The sequence below is a fragment of the Oncorhynchus kisutch genome, unplaced genomic scaffold (assembly GCF_002021735.2).
Source record: "Oncorhynchus kisutch isolate 150728-3 unplaced genomic scaffold, Okis_V2 scaffold3051, whole genome shotgun sequence".
In the NCBI taxonomy this organism is placed as follows: domain Eukaryota; kingdom Metazoa; phylum Chordata; class Actinopteri; order Salmoniformes; family Salmonidae; genus Oncorhynchus; species Oncorhynchus kisutch.
In genome coordinates, this window is record NW_022264996.1 from 443,500 (window position 1) to 460,294 (window position 16,795).

The following is a 16,795-nucleotide window of genomic DNA, read 5'->3' on the forward strand; positions in this document are numbered from 1 at the left end:
CTGTAGTAACTTGGGAAGATGTTTTTAACCTAATGGGTGATCGTTACACCTCTGACGGGTGATCGTTACACCTCTGACGGGTGATCGTTACACCTCTGACGGGTGATCGTTACACCTCTGACGGGTGATCGTTACACCTCTGACGGGTGATCGTTACACCTCTGACGGGTGATCGTTACACCTCTGACGGGTGATCGTTACACCTCTGACGGGTGATCGTTACACCTGACGGGTGATCGTTACAAGTAATGGGTGGTCATTAGACTGTTCTGAGAGGTTAGAGACATCGAATCAGAGCCTCTCTCCCCACACCCCCTCTCTTTCTCCCACCCCCCTCTCTCGCTCTCTCCCCCAGAACCCCCTTGCTCTCTCTCCCCCCTCTCCTCCACCCCACCCTCTCTCTTCTCCCCCCTCTCCTCCACCCCACCCTCTCTCTTCTCCCCCCTCTCCTCCACACCACCCTCTCCCTCTTCCCCCCCCCCCTCTCTCCTCCCCATCCCTCTCTCACTCTCATATTGATAATTCTGTCCAAACCCTGAGAGCTTTAGCCACTTCATATTTCTATGAAAAGGCCTTTGACATTAATGTTGTGGGATCAGCTAAGACACCTCAGGAACAACACTACTTCCCCTAAGGATTACGTGTTGAAAAACACACACTCATAATTCCATACACACTCACTCACTCACGCACCAGAGGCGGCTGGTGGGAGGAGGTTTAGGAGGATGGGCTCATTGTAATGGCTGGAATGGAATTAGTGCAACGGAGTCAAACATGTGGTTTCTATGTGTTTGATACCGTTCCATTTATTCCATTCCAGCCTTTACAATGAGCCCATCCTCCTAAAGTACCTCACACCAGCTTCCTCTGACTCGCACAACCCTCTCTCTCACACACACACACACACTAGGGAATAGGGTGCTGTTTTGGGACACAACTATAGAATGTCTTACCGTCAAAGAACTGTTGCAATGCTTCATTCTCTCCCAGAACATCAACGGGCACTGGGAGTCCTCCGGGGGGCTCCATGGTGATCAGCTGCCTGAGATACACAACTGTTATTGGGGGTGAAACAGTAGGCAAGGCCTAGGCTTGAGCACTGTGTAGGCCCAAGCATGTTCATGAGGAGGTAAACACACAGACTGTACAAAATGGAAGAAACCCCTTCACCAATGCCAACCTATTATTTTTCAGGCTTGCATGGTAGGCTTTGAATGTAACTCCAGACTCTTAGAAAATTGGAGGCTCTGCTATCTGTCAGGAAAACATACTGGCCGAGCTAAAACTATTTCTGTCAGGTAAACATACTGCCCTAGGTCAAACTATTTCTGTCAGGAAAACATAGTAGCGTAACAAACTATTTCGGTCAGGAAAACCTAGTGGCCAGACTGAAAGTCAACCTGCCACAGAGTAAACTAACTGTCCGTATCCCCTGGTAACAGTTTCATAAAGCTGTTCTTCACCTGACACGGAGTAAACTAACTGTCCGTATCCCCTGGTAACAGTTTCATAAAGCTGTTCTTCACCTGACATGGAGTAAACTAACTGTCCGTATCCCCTGGTAACAGTTTCATAAAGCTGTTCTTCACCTGACACGGAGTAAACTAACTGTCCGTATCCCCTGGTAACAGTTTCATAAAGCTGTTCTTCACCTGACACGGAGTAAACTAACTGTCCGTATCCCCTGGTAACAGTTTCATAAAGCTGTTCTTCACCTGACACGGAGTAAACTAACTGTCCGTATCCCCTGGTAACAGTTTCATAAAGCTGTTCTTCACCTGACACGGAGTAAACTAACTGTCCGTATCCCCTGGTAACAGTTTCATAAAGCTGTTCTTCACCTGACACGGAGTAAACTAACTGTCCGTATCCCCTGGTAACAGTTTCATAAAGCTGTTCTTCACCTGACATGGAGTAAACTAACTGTCCGTATCCCCTGGTAACAGTTTCATAAAGCTGTTCTTCACCTGACATGGAGTAAACTAACTGTCCGTATCCCCTGGTAACAGTTTCATAAAGCTGTTCTTCACCTGCCACGGAGTAAACTAACTGTCCGTATCCCCTGGTAACAGTTTCATAAAGCTGTTCTTCACCTGACACGGAGTAAACTAACTGTCCGTATCCCCTGGTAACAGTTTCATAAAGCTGTTCTTCACCTGACACGGAGTAAACTAACTGTCCGTATCCCCTGGTAACAGTTTCATAAAGCTGTTCTTCACCTGACACGGAGTAAACTAACTGTCCGTATCCCCTGGTAACAGTTTCATAAAGCTGTTCTTCACCTGACACGGAGTAAACTAACTGTCCGTATCCCCTGGTAACAGTTTCATAAAGCTGTTCTTTACCTGACACGGAGTAAACTAACTGTCCGTATCCCCTGGTAACAGTTTCATAAAGCTGTTCTTCACCTGACACGGAGTAAACTAACTGTCCGTATCCCCTGGTAACAGTTTCATAAAGCTGTTCTTTACCTGCCACGGAGTAAACTAACTGTCCGTATCCCCTGGTAACAGTTTCATAAAGCTGTTCTTCACCTGACACGGAGTAAACTAACTGTCCGTATCCCCTGGTAACAGTTTCATAAAGCTCTTCTTTACCTGACACGGAGTAAACTAACTGTCCGTATCCCCTGGTAACAGTTTCATAAAGCTGTTCTTCACCTGACACGGAGTAAACTAACTGTCCGTATCCCCTGGTAACAGTTTCATAAAGCTGTTCTTCACCTGACACGGAGTAAACTATCTGTCCGTATCCCCTGGTAACAGTTTCATAAAGCTGTTCTTCACCTGACACGGAGTAAACTAACTGTCCGTATCCCCTGGTAACAGTTTCATAAAGCTGTTCTTTACCTGCCACGGAGTAAACTAACTGTCCGTATCCCCTGGTAACAGTTTCATAAAGCTGTTCTTTACCTGCCACGGAGTAAACTAACTGTCCGTATCCCCTGGTAACAGTTTCATAAAGCTGTTCTTCACCTGACACGGAGTAAACTAACTGTCCGTATCCCCTGGTAACAGTTTCATAAAGCTGTTCTTCACCTGACACGGAGTAAACTAACTGTCCGTATCCCCTGGTAACAGTTTCATAAAGCTGTTCTTCACCTGACACGGAGTAAACTAACTGTCCGTATCCCCTGGTAACAGTTTCATAAAGCTGTTCTTCACCTGACATGGAGTAAACTAACTGTCCGTATCCCCTGGTAACAGTTTCATAAAACTGTTCTTCACCTGACATGGAGTAAACTAACTGTCCGTATCCCCTGGTAACAGTTTCATAAAGCTGTTCTTCACCTGACACGGAGTAAACTAACTGTCCGTATCCCCTGGTAACAGTTTCATAAAGCTGTTCTTTACCTGACACGGAGTAAATGATGTGTAAACTGGGAAGATGACTTCTGTATTTGGACTCCAGGTGTTCAGGAGTAAGACACGTTTAGACAGGTCTGACTGGTTTGTGTTTTCATAACATGAGCCCGTCTTCCTGCTCTTCACCTTGTGTTGCTCTTCCAGGAAGAGCCTTTCTCTATTGACCAAACGGTCCATCCGTTTTCCGTTGGCCTCAGTGTTTTTCACTGGGAATCAGTTCAACTGTAGAAGTCTCTCTCTCTCTCTCTGCAAGCAGTCGACGCACTCAAGCTTTACTAAAGAAAACCACTGACTCTTCACGCTTCATAACGTTCCCGACTGCTGTTATGGCGTTATATATGGAGTGTAATAATAATGAATAATAATAATTATTGCCTGCTTGCTGACAGGGGTTGTGTGTGTGTGTGTGTGTGTGTGTAATATACTGTACATTATAGCTAATCCATGATTAATCATCATCATTACTATTGTCTCTAGTCTCTCTCAGCTCATTTAGGGAATGTGTAATGGCTTTGGCTGGTCTGTTACCAGGGGATACGGACAGTTGGTCTCTCTCAGCTCAGCTCATTTAGGGAAATGTTTAATGGCTTTACACACAAGAGGCTTTCTGTAATAATATACACTATGCTTCCCAAATGACACCCTGTTCCCTTTGTAGTGCACAGCTTTAGACCAGGGCCCATAGGGACTATTTTGGGGAATAGTCTGTCATTTGGGACAAAGATACAGTGACTAAACTGCTGTGAATAACGAGGCAGATATTAGCATTAGCTTCCTTCTAACAGTCAGTAGAGAAGAGAAACCAGTCTTCTCTACTGACGGTTAGAAGGAAGCTAATGGTTTTCCGTCTCTACTGACCGTTAGAAGGAAGCTAATGGTTTTCCGTCTCTACTGACCGTTAGAAGGAAGCTAATGGTTTTCCGTCTCTACTGACCGTTAGAAGGAAGCTAATGGTTTTCCGTCTCTACTGACCGTTAGAAGGAAGCTAATGGTTTTCCGTCTCTACTGACCGTTAGAAGGAAGCTAATGGTTTTCCGTCTCTACTGACCGTTAGAAGGAAGCTAATGGTTTTGCGTCTCTACTGACCGTTAGAAGGAAGCTAATGGTTTTCCGTCTCTACTGACCGTTAGAAGGAAGCTAATGGTTTTCCGTCTCTACTGACCGTTAGAAGGAAGCTAATGGTTTTCAGTCTCTACTGACCGTTAGAAGGAAGCTAATGGTTTTCCGTCTCTACTGACTGTTAGAAGGAAGCTAATGGTTTTGCGTCTCTACTGACCGTTAGAAGGAAGCTAATGGTTTTCCGTCTCTACTGACCGTTAGAAGGAAGCTAATGGTTTTCCGTCTCTACTGACTGTTAGAAGGAAGCTAATGGTTTTCCGTCTCTACTGACGGTTAGAAGGAAGCTAAGGGTTTTCCGTCTCTACTGACTGTTAGAAGGAAGCTAATGGTTTTCCGTCTCTACTGACTGTTAGAAGGAAGCTAATGGTTTTCCGTCTCTACTGACTGTTAGAAGGAAGCTAAGGGTTTTCCGTCTCTACAGACTGTTAGAAGGGAGAGGCTGAATGTGAACCTTACCGTTTCTCCAAAATGGAGTCCTGGCTGGTAGTTCCGTTGACAACCTTCTCTCAGACTTCAGTTTACGTCTCTCAGGTACAATCCATTTGGCAAACAGTATCCATTAAATCCTCAGAGCCCAGTTACTCCACGTTTGTTCACCCACCCAGGTAGTTGTTTCGGTAGATTTAGGCCCTTTGGTGTTGACAATAATATTCCCAGAATTGTGTATCCAAAATAATGTATATGTCACAGGTGTCTCTCCTGTGTACTTTGTTCTCTGGTCTGAAAGGTAAAAACCATTCACATACCCTGCGCAGGCGTTCTGCCTGTGTGTGCCAGGTGTCCTTGCCCTGGACCATAAAGCAGGTATTCATTACAAGGTGACACAGAGGGGTAGTACACTAAAAAGCAGTCTTATCTCTGGCTTAGACACTCTGCAAATAGAACATTGTCCACACAGATATACAGTACAGTCCACACAGATATACAGTACAGTCCACACAGATATACAGTACTGTCCACACAGATATACAGTACTGTCCACACAGATATACAGTACTGTCCACACAGATATACACTACAGTACAGTCCATACAGAACAGTACAGTCCATACAGAACAGTACAGTCCATACAGATATACAGTACAGTCCACACAGATATACAGTACAGTACTGTCCTTTCAGATAAATCAAATCAAATGTTATTTGTCATACACATGGTTAGCAAATGTTGATGCGAGTGTAGCGAAATGCTTGTGCTTCTAGTTCCGACAATGCAGTAATAACTAACGAGTAATCTAACCTAACAATTCCAAAACTACTACCTTATCGACACAAGTGTAAAGGGATAAAGAATATGTACATAAAGATATATGAATGAGTGATGGTACAGAGCGGCATAGGCAAGATGCAGTAGATGGTATCGAGTGCAGTATATACATATGAGATGAGTAATGTAGGGTATGTAAACAAAGTGGCATAGTTTAAAGTGGCTAGTGATACATGTATTACATAAATATGCAGTAGATGATATAGAGTACAGTATATACATATGAGATGAGTAATGTAGGGTATGTAAACATTATATTAAGTAGCATTGTTTAAAGTGGCTAGTGATACATTTTACATCAATTTCCATCAATTCCCATTATTAAAGTGGCTGGAGTTGCGTCAGTGTGTTGGCAGCAGCCACTCAATGTTAGTGGTGGCTGTTTAACAGTCTGATGGCCTTGAGATAGAAGCTATTTTTCAGTCTCTCGGTCCCAGCTTTGATGCACCTGTACTGACCTCGCCTTCTGGATGATAGCGGGGTGAACAGGCAGTGGCTCGGGTGGTTGTTGTCCTTGATGATCTTTATGGCCTTCCTGTGACATCAGGTGGTGTAGGTGTCCTGGAGGGCAGGTAGTTTGCCCCCGGTGATGCGTTGTGCAGACCTCACTACCCTCTGGAGAGCCTTACGGTTGAGGGCGGTGCAGTTGCCGTACCAGGCGGTGATACAGACCGACAGGATGCTCTCGATTGTGCATCTGTAGAAGTTTGTGATTGCTTTTGGTGACAAGCCGAATTTCTTCAGCCTCCTGAGGTTGAAGAGGCGCTGCTGCGCCTTCTTCACGATGCTGTCTGTGTGGGTGGACCAATTCAGTTTGTCTGTGATGTGTATGCCGAGGAACTTAAAACTTGCTACCCTCTCCACTACTGTTCCATCGATGTGGATAGGGGGGTGTTCGCTCTGCTGTTTCCTGAATTCCACAATCATCTCCTTAGTTTTGTTGACGTTGAGTGTGAGGTTATTTTCCTGACACCACACTCCGAGGGCCCTCACCTCCTCCCTGTAGGCCGTCTCGTCGTTGTTGGTAATCAAGCCTACCACTGTTGTGTCGTCTGATGATTCAGTTGGAGGCGTGCGTGGCCACGCAGTCGAGTACAGGAGAGGGCTCAGAACGCACCCTTGTGCGTACTGTCCACACAGATATACAGTACTGTCCATACAGATATACAGTACTGTCCACACAGATATACAGTACTGTCCATACAGATATACAGTACTGTCCATACAGATATACAGTACTGTCCACACAGATATACAGTACTGTCCATACAGATATACAGTACTGTCCATACAGATATACAGTACAGTGTCATTACAGATATACAGTACAGTACTGTCCACACAGATACACAGTACAGTACTGTCCATACAGATATACAGTACTGTCCACACAGATATACAGTACTGTCCACACAGATATACAGTACTGTCCATACAGATATACAGTACTGTCCATACAGATATACAGTACTGTCCATACAGATATACAGTACAGTGTCATTACAGATATACAGTACAGTACTGTCCACACAGATACACAGTACAGTACTGTCCATACAGATATACAGTACTGTCCATACAGATATACAGTACTGTCCATACAGATATACAGTCCTGTCCACACAGATATACAGTACTGTCCACACAGATATACAGTACAGTGTCATTACAGATATACAGTACAGTACTGTCCACACAGATACACAGTACAGTACTGTCCATAAAGATATACAGTACTGTCCACACAGATACACAGTACAGTACTGTCCATAAAGATATACAGTACTGTCCATACAGATATACAGTCCTGTCCACACAGATATACAGTACTGTCCATACAGATATACAGTCCTGTCCACACAGATATACAGTACTGTCCATACAGATATACAGTACAGTGTCATTATAGATATACAGTACACTGTCTATGCATGACCCAGAAGGCATTAAAGGTCCTCTCTACCTGGAAAGGTGTGCCATTTGATGGGTTTCTTTTGATATCAGGTATTTTGATATTCCAAAATGGCAGATGTGCTATTTTGTGTATCTATAAAGATTTTCTCTTTATCTTTCTACATGAGTAGATACGAGCTTATAATTGTTAGTTGAGACAACATAAATCTTGACATTACTTTGATGTTGCAATATACTACAAATGTAGGATCTTAATTTTGATACATTTTTTTGTTCCTGAGAATTTTCTTGCAAAGCAAACTTGTAGTGTATTTGCATTTGAAAAAGGCTTCTAAAAGTGTGTAATTTACACGTTGAAATGTCAAGACTTGATTTGCCCTAACTGAGAATGTATCAACCCCTACAAAAACGTCCATTATATATAATCCATATAATAATTCACTTTTCCTGATGCTGCAAGATAATTTTCCAGCTGTAACAAACTGGCTCAAATTAAGATCCTACATCTGTACAGCAAGTGTTTCACAGGAGAAGTAGGAGCTCCAGCTGATCTGCCAAATCAAAGTGTATTTGTCACGTGCTCCGAATACAACGTAGACCTTACAGTGAAAGGCTTTCTTACAAGTCCTTAACCAACTGTGCAAATTTTATTAAGTGAGAAATAGATAAGTAAAGAAATAAAAATAACAGTAAAAAGACTGTACAATCCCTCCATCACTGCTCAGGCTCTCTGCAATAGGCTGAGAGAGGCTGGACACGCGGGCTTGCAGGCCTGTTGTCAGGCAGGTCCTCACCAGATATCACCGGCAACAACGTCACCTATAGGCACAAACTCATCGTCGCTGGACCAGACAGGACTGCCAAAAAGTGCTCTTCACTGACGAGTCACGGTTTTGTCTCACCAGGGGTGATGGTCAGATTTGTTTATCATCGAAGGAATAAGCTTTACACCGAGGCCTGTACTCTGGAGGCTGATTGATTTGGAGGTGGAGGGTTCGTCATGGACTGGGGCGGTGAGTCACAGCATCATCGGACTGAGCTTGTTGCCATTGCAGGCAATCTCAACGCTGTGCATTACAGGGAAGACATCCTCCTCCCTCATGTGGTACTCTTCCTGCAGGCTCATCCTGACATGACAATGCCACCAGCCATACTGCTCGCTCTGTGCGTGATTTCCTGCAAGACAGGAATGTCAGTGTTCTGCCATGGCCAGCGAAGAGCCCAGATTTCAATCCCATTGAGCACTCCTGTGACCTATTGTATCGGAGGGTGAGGGCTAGGCCCATAGGCCGCAAAAAAGTCCGGGAACTTGCAGGTGCCTTGGTGGAAGAGTGGGGTAACATCTCACAACAAGAACTGGCAAATCTGGTGCAGTCCACGAGGAGGAGATGCACTGCAGTACTTAATGCAGCTGGTGGCCACACCAGATACTTACTGTTACTTTTGATTTTAACCCCCCCCCCTCTTTGTTCAGGGACACATTATTACATGTTAGTCACATGTCTGTGGAACTTGTTCAGTTTCAGTTGTCTCAGTTGAATCTTATGTTCATACAAATATTTACACATGTTAATAAACACAGTTGACATGACAATGCCACCAGCCAGAGGACGTTTCTTTTGCTGAGTTGATGATAAATAGAGAGTAGCAGTAGTGTAAAAGAGGGGTTGGTGGGTGGGCACAATGCAAATAGTCCGGGTAGGCATTTGATTACATGTTCAGGAGTCTTATGGCTTGGGGGTAAAAGCTGTTGAGAAGCCTTTTGGTCCTAGACTTGGCACTCCGGTACCGCTTGCCATGCGGTAGTAGAGAGAACAGTCTATGACTGGGGTGGCTGGGGTCTTTGACAATTTTTAGGACCTTCCTCTGACACCGCCTATTATATAGGTCCTGGATGGCAGGCAGCTTAGCCCCAGTGATGTACTGGGCCATACGCACTACACTCACTAGTGCCTTGCGGTTGGAGGCCGAGCAGTTGCCGTACCAGGCAATTATGCAACCCGTCAGGATGCTCTTGATGTTGCAGTTGTAGAACCTTGAAGATCTGAGGACCCATTCCAAATCTTTTTAGTTTCCTGAGGGGGAATAGGCTTTGTCGTGTCCTCTTCAAGACGGTCTATTCCCTAGACCAGTGGTTCCTATTCCCTAGACCAGTGGTTCCAATTCCCTAGACCAGTGGTTCCTATTCCCTAGACCAGTGGTTCCAATTCCCTAGACCAGTGGTTCCAATTCCCTAGACCAGTGGTTCCAATTCCCTAGACCAGTGGTTCCTATTCCCTAGACCAGTGGTTCCTATTCCCTAGACCAGTGGTTCCTATTCCCTAGACCAGTGGTTCCTATTCCCTAGACCAGTGGTTCCAATTCCCTAGACCAGTGGTTCCAATTCCCTAGACCAGTGGTAGACCAGTGGTTCCAATTCCCTAGACCAGTGGTAGACCAGTGGTTCCTATTCCCTAGACCAGTGGTTCCTATTCCCTAGACCAGTGGTTCCTATTCCCTAGACCAGTGGTTCCTATTCCCTAGACCAGTGGTTCCTATTCCCTAGACCAGTGGTTCCTATTCCCTAGACCAGTGGTGCCCATCCAGGGCTACTAGGATCCCTAGGGGGAACTTGGCCTATCCACAGGGGGTACATGAGAAGACTCATGAGACCATAGGGTTACTGCTAAAAAGCACACGAGTGGGTACTACAGGTGTACTCTGGGAAGAGCAAATTTCCGTTGGTGGTACAGTATTCGAAAAAGGTTGGGAACCACTGCCCTATAGAGTGCACTACTGTTGACCAGAGCCCTACATGTATGTACCCTAGTCAAAAGTAGTGTACTATATAGGGAATAGGGCTCTGGTCTAAAGTAGTGCACTACATAGGGAATAGGGCTCTGGTCTAAAGTAGTGCACTACATAGGGAATAGGGCTCTGGTCTAAAGTAGTGCACTATATAGGGAATAGGGCTCTGGTCTAAAGTAGTGCACTAAATAGGGAATAGGTTACCGTTTGTGATGCACAACATGGGTATTGAACCAGGAAGTATTTTATATGCAGTATAATTGTGTTCAGTCCAGAGGCTGGTGGGAGGAGATATAAGAGTGTTGAATCTATACTGCAGAGGAGGCTGGTGGGAGGAGATATAAGAGTGTTGAATCTATACTGCAGAGGAGGCTGGTGGGAGGAGATATAAGAGTGTTGAATCTATACTGCAGAGGAGGCTGGTGGGAGGAGATATAAGAGTGTTGAATCTATACTGCAGAGGAGGCTGGTGGGAGGAGATATAAGAGTGTTGAATCTATACTGCAGAGGAGGCTGGTGGGAGGAGATATAAGAGTGTTGAATCTATACTGCAGAGGAGGCTGGTGGGAGGAGATATAGGAGTGTTGAATCTATACTGCAGAGGAGGCTGGTGGGAGGAGATATAGTAGTGTTGGATCTATACTGATGAACTCTGTGATTGTGAAAGACGACAACAAAGACATTTTTAAATGCAGTAGAATTGCAAAACATACTGAAACAGTAACATCGTGAAAACTACTGTATAGAAAGACATTATACATTAACATTATACAGTAACATACTACTGTATAAAAAGGACGTCATTTCACCAAGATTTACAATCCAGTTGAAAGCCCAGAGACGTGGCGGGAAGGAGAACCATTAACAGGAAGATAAGTTGCCCTACTTTTATAAGACAAAGCTTGGGCAACGTGCAGAATGTACTGAACAATGTAGATATCTATTTTTATTATGCAGTAGAATTGTGTCCTGACAATTTTACCCTTAAATGTGTCATCATATCTACACTGACTGTGTTTGGGACAACAGATTTCATGTTCACAAACAGACACGTTGGTTCCAGAGGTATACCATATTTTATTCAGTGTGTTCCAGAAAGGCACTAAAATAAATTGAGGAAAGCTTGGAGTTGGAATGTTAACAGAGGACTTGGAGGGATGGAAGGATGGAAAACCAGGAGAAGGTATATAGATTGGAACGTTCACAGACCACACACACACACACACCACACACACACACACACGACGACACAGCTACATACTTCTAACTAAGGGTTGGTAAAGAACTAAAAAGCCAGAGAGAATGTTCTTCATCATCATCATCATCGATGTGTTTTCTAAAACCTTCAAAACCTTTGTCCAGATTCTTCTAAAGTCCTTGTATTGGACAGAACCCAACAGAATCCTCCTCCTCATGTTCTGCTCCCAAATGGCACCTATTCTCTACATCACGGGTCCCAAACATACGGGGAGTCGAAGTGTCACCTGGAGGGCACGGGACCTTCCGATCTAAATCGAAGCGTCACTCCGCAATGCATTAGGCTAGAAACAAGTAGTAAAATGACAAAGAGGAAGACTCTGATGCACATGGGGAATGTATTTGCTTTGGCTCTGTGACATCGAGAAGCTGAGCTTACGACCTTCTAAAGTCGAGGAGTCAAAAGAAATTGGACTTCGCTTGCGGAGTAATCTTATACAATGTGTGACTCCGTCGCTATCAATTGATCGAATCACTTCCTGTAAAATAGAATATGCATAATTAAATTGAAGGTTCATATAAATGATCGTAATATAACATTTGGTAGCGGAAAACATTTTGGGAAATCAGGTCTAGACTATTTATTTCTATTATTATAGTTATTATTATCATCATCATCATCGGGGCTCCTGAGTAGCGCAGCTGTTTAAGGCACTGCATCTCAGTGCTAGAGGAGTCCCTACAGACCATGGTTCGAATCCAGGCTGTATCGCAACCAGACGTGATTGGGAGTCCCATAGGGTGGAGCACAATTGACCCAGCGTCGTCAGGGTTAGGGGGGGGGTTGTCATTGTAAATAAGAATGTGTTCTTAACTGACTTGTCTAGTTAAATAAAAAGGTTAAATAAAAACCACTAAATAAAATAAATAAATGTCCTAAAATAAGTCATGAGTCATTTTCCTAGGTCCCTCAAATGAAACAAAAGGAAGCTGCTGTTGTATTTAACGAAGGTCAATCTCAATAAACAATAATAATGAAACAGGTTTGGGAACCCCTGCTGTGCATACTGCACCACTACAGCAGTTAACTATATAGGGAATAGGGTGCCATTTGTGACTCAGCCTTGTAGTGTGGACAGAGGAGCTCATTCAGCGTTTCTAAACATATAATGACGGCGTCAAGTTACATTCAGCGGCGTGGTCGTCACCATAGTTACGGTCCTCTGGTTTTAAATACGGACTGGAGATAAGATGGATAGAATAACCACAGATGGCTGGATGGACGGAGCGCCTCGATTTACACTTGTCTATGTGTCCCAAATGGCACCCTATTCCATATTTAGTGCACTACTTTTGACCAGGGCTCATAGGGGCCACAAATCGTGCACTACAGTGAACAGGGTGCCATTTTGGAAGCAGCCGTTGGGTTTAGAGCATTTCCTCTCTGTTCCAATATGCATTCTAGCAGACCAATCAGAATGACAAGCAAAGGTCATGTTCTAGACAGACAGTCTGAACTACCAATCCCCTTCCTGATTAACTACTCACTGTTATTGGTAGATCAGTCAGTCTGAACTACCAATCCCCTTACATCCTGAATAACTACTCACTGTTATTGGTAGATCAGTCAGTCTGAACTACCAATCCCCTTACATCCTGAATAACTACTCAGTGTTATTGGTAGACCAGTCAGGATGTAAGGGGCATGCATTTTAAGTCATATACTTGTAGGTATTGAAGACAGAGGATGGGAGGACTCTCCTGAAATGACACGTGATTGGATGAGAGATTGGAAGGGGTAGCGATGAGGAGCGTTGGGGGCTGTCCTTCGTCCTTCTGAGAGCCAGGAGGGTAGGATGATTGGAGAGCTATCCTGTCTGTCACGGGAGTGCATCTGATGATAGGTTGAGATTCAGACACGCATCCCTCTGTTCTGTATCGTGATTGGTTGGTCACAGTTCCTCCTTGTAGTAGCCCAGCTTAGCAAAACTCATCTCTTTCCTCAACTGCATCACTTCCCAGAACATCTGTTCTGCTAGAGAACAGGAACGGAGATGGAGAACAGGAAAGGTGATGGAGAACAGGAACGGAGATGGAGGAAAGGAGGAAAGGGGATGGAGGGAGGGAGGAAAGGGGATGGAGGGAGGGAGGAAAGGGGATGGGGGGAGGGAGGAAAGGAGATGGAGGGAGGGAGGAAAGGAGATGGAGGGAGGGAGGAAAGGGTATGGAGGGAGGGAGGAAAGGAGATGGAGGGAGGGAGGAAAGGGGATGGAGGGAGGGAGGAAAGGAGAATTGGACAGAAAAGAGCATAAATATTACAACACATTCTGACTATACTGTAGGGACATTATAACACATAACACATTCTGACTATACTATAGGGACATTATAACACATTATAACACATTATAACACATTCTGACTATACTGTAGGGACATTATAACACATCCTGACTATACTGTAGGGACATTATAACACATCCTGACTATACTGTAGGGACATTATAACACATCCTGACTATACTGTAGGGACATTATAACACATTATAACACATCCTGACTATACTGTAGGGACATTATAACACATTCTGACTATACTGTAGGGACATTATAACACATTATAACACATCCTGACTATACTGTAGGGACATTATAACACATTCTGACTATACTGTAGGGACATAGTCAGCATGACAACAGGAGACTAAAGACTGCCAGTACGGCTACTGTTGAAGATTGTGGGAATCCTATAAACGACCAAATGCTAGAACAGCCATTCCGTGGCTACGTTAAAAACATCATCGCTTGGCTCCGAACTCGTCTCCTCTATTGAAAAACAATGGCGTTCTTGTGCTAGTAGGTAACCTTGAGGAGACTTCTCTAAATGAGCTGTGTGACTGATGAGCCTCCACCCTCTACGGTAATGGACATAGAAATAGAATCAGAATGTTGAGGTGAATGGGGATTCCCATTCTAGGTATTCCATTTCTATGCTGTTAGGATTCCACCATGTCAGATAGCTGCTGAGTTAGCCCAATCTACAGCACCACTGGGTCCATAAGACACACGACTCTACATGACTTATTCATATGCATGTGTCCTTGTACTGTGGTTTCCTGATAGCACGTCCATCCATGGGATCCATCCAAAGCTTCACATTAGCTGAAACCACTAAAGACAAAGTGTATTCACATGCACATGTGACTGTAGGCAAAAACAACATGGCTGCAGCGGTACAGGAAATGCACTGCTAGCCTATCTCACCGTCCTGCAGCTTGACCAACCCTTGGTGGATGTAGCGGATGTAGGTAAAGAAGTTACAAACTGACGTGATCTGGAGAGAGGGAGAGATCCAGGTTAAATGTCTAGACTGGTGAAACATTAGATGGTGGACATGAATGCTTTTCTTATGCAGGGAATTAGACGTTGATAAATGAGAGTGCTGTAGACGTCGTAGGGGATTACAGGTTGATAAATGAGAGTGCTGTAGACGTCGTATGGGATTACAAATTGATAAATGGGAGTGCTGTAGACGTCGTATGGGATTACAGGTTGATAAATGAGAGTGCTGTAGACGTCGTAGGGGATTACAGGTTGACAAATGAGAGTGCTGTAGACGTCGTAGGGGATTACAGGTTGATAAATGAGAGTGCTGTAGACGTCGTAGGGGATTACAGGTTGATAAATGAGTGCTGTAGACGTCGTAGGGGATTACAAATTGATAAATGAGAGTGCTGTAGACGTCGTAGGGGATTACAAGTCGATAAATGAGAGCGCTGTAGACGTTGTAGGGAATTACAGGTTGATAAATGAGAGTGCTGTAGATGTCGTAGGGGAATACAGGTTGATAGACGTCGTATGGGATTACAGGTTGATAAATGAGAGTGCTGTGGACGTCGTATGGGATTACAGGTTGATAAATGAGAGTGCTGTGGACGTCGTATGGGATTACAGGTTTATTTATTATTTTACTAGGCAAGTCAGTTAAGAACAAATTCTTATTTTCAATGACGGCCTAGGAACAGTGGGTTAACTGCCTGTTCAGGGGCAGAACGACAGATTTGTACCTTGTCAGCTCGGGGACTTGAACTTGCAACCTTTCGGTTACTAGTCCAACACTCTAACCACTAGGTTACCCAGCCGCCCCACGCTGTAGACGTGGTAAAACTCACCCGATAACGTCTTGCAACCTTTCGGTTACTAGTCCAACACTCTAACCACTAGGCTACCCAGCCGCCCCACGCTGTAGACGTGGTAAAACTCACCCGATAACGACAGAAAGGAGACACGTAGTAATAGTTGCTGGAATCTCCAAACTTGATTCTGTGCTTGCAGGTTTTGGTCTGGCCACTAAGGGCACACTTTCTGTGAGGAGAGACAAGAAACAGAGAGACAGTGGTATGAAAGGCCATTCTGAAACCAAGTGGTATGAAAGACCATTCTGAAACCAAGTGGTAAGAAAGGCCATTCTGAAACCAAGTGGTAAGAAAGACCATTCTGAAACCAAGTGGTAAGAAAGGCCATTCTGAAACCAAGTGGTATGAAAGGCCATTCTGAAAACAAGTGGTAAGAAAGGCCATTCTGAAACCAAGTGGTAAGAAAGGCCATTCTGAAAACAAGTGGTAAGAAAGGCCATTCTGAAACCAAGTGGTAAGAAAGGCCATTCTGAAACCTAGTGGTAAGAAAGGCCATTCTGAAACCAAGTGGTAAGAAAGACCATTCTGAAACCAAGTGGTATGAAAGGCCATTCTGAAACCAAGTGGTAAGAAAGACCATTCTGAAACCAAGTGGTAAGAAAGGCCATTCTGAAACCAAGTGGTAAGAAAGAGGCCCAGTATTACCCTGAAAACAGCTGAATGTCTAATCACCTAAAACTCAACATCACAGCACATTGAGAGACCAGGCCTGGCCAGCCTAACTGGACTGATCATGTTTAAGGAATAGAAAGAGAGCGAGGGGGAGAGACACACACAGAGAGCGAGGGGGAGAGACACACACAGAGAGCGAGGGGGAGAGACACACACAGAGAGCGAGGGGGAGAGACACACACAGAGAGCGAGGGGGAGAGACACACACAGAGAGCGAGGGGGAGAGACACACACAGAGCGAGGGGGAGAGACACACACAGAGCGAGAGACACACACAG

General features: G+C 44.5%; 2 protein-coding genes across 7 annotated transcripts in view; both read right to left on the reverse strand.

Annotated features, from left to right (window-relative positions):
• The window catches only part of LOC109885323 (myelin regulatory factor-like protein), a 50,314-nt gene extending 44,973 nt beyond the window's left edge, over positions 1–5,341 (reverse strand). Inside the window, exons 1-2 of one of the 2 annotated variants that reach the window (XM_031820127.1) lie at positions 4,941–5,340; positions 954–1,042 (exon numbers count right to left, since the gene is read on the reverse strand). In XM_031820127.1, coding sequence (XP_031675987.1) covers positions 954–1,029 — 76 coding nt within the window. In that variant the 5' untranslated portion in view covers positions 1,030–1,042; positions 4,941–5,340. Of the gene's footprint in view, positions 1–953; positions 1,043–4,940 lie in introns of both variants that reach the window. The other variant, XM_031820125.1, reaches the window with a different exon arrangement.
• Positions 5,342–11,509: 6,168 nt separating this feature from the next.
• Positions 11,510–16,795, reverse strand: part of LOC116371246 (rab-3A-interacting protein-like) — a 62,359-nt gene continuing 57,073 nt past the window's right edge. For 4 of the 5 annotated variants that reach the window (XM_031820114.1, XM_031820118.1, XM_031820113.1 and 1 more), the window contains 3 exons: positions 15,915–16,014; positions 14,914–14,983; positions 11,510–13,684 (listed from right to left, as the gene is read on the reverse strand). In XM_031820114.1, coding sequence (XP_031675974.1) covers positions 13,602–13,684; positions 14,914–14,983; positions 15,915–16,014 — 253 coding nt within the window. In that variant the 3' untranslated portion in view covers positions 11,510–13,601. The remainder of the gene's footprint in view (positions 13,685–14,913; positions 14,984–15,914; positions 16,015–16,795) is intronic. The other variant, XM_031820116.1, reaches the window with a different exon arrangement.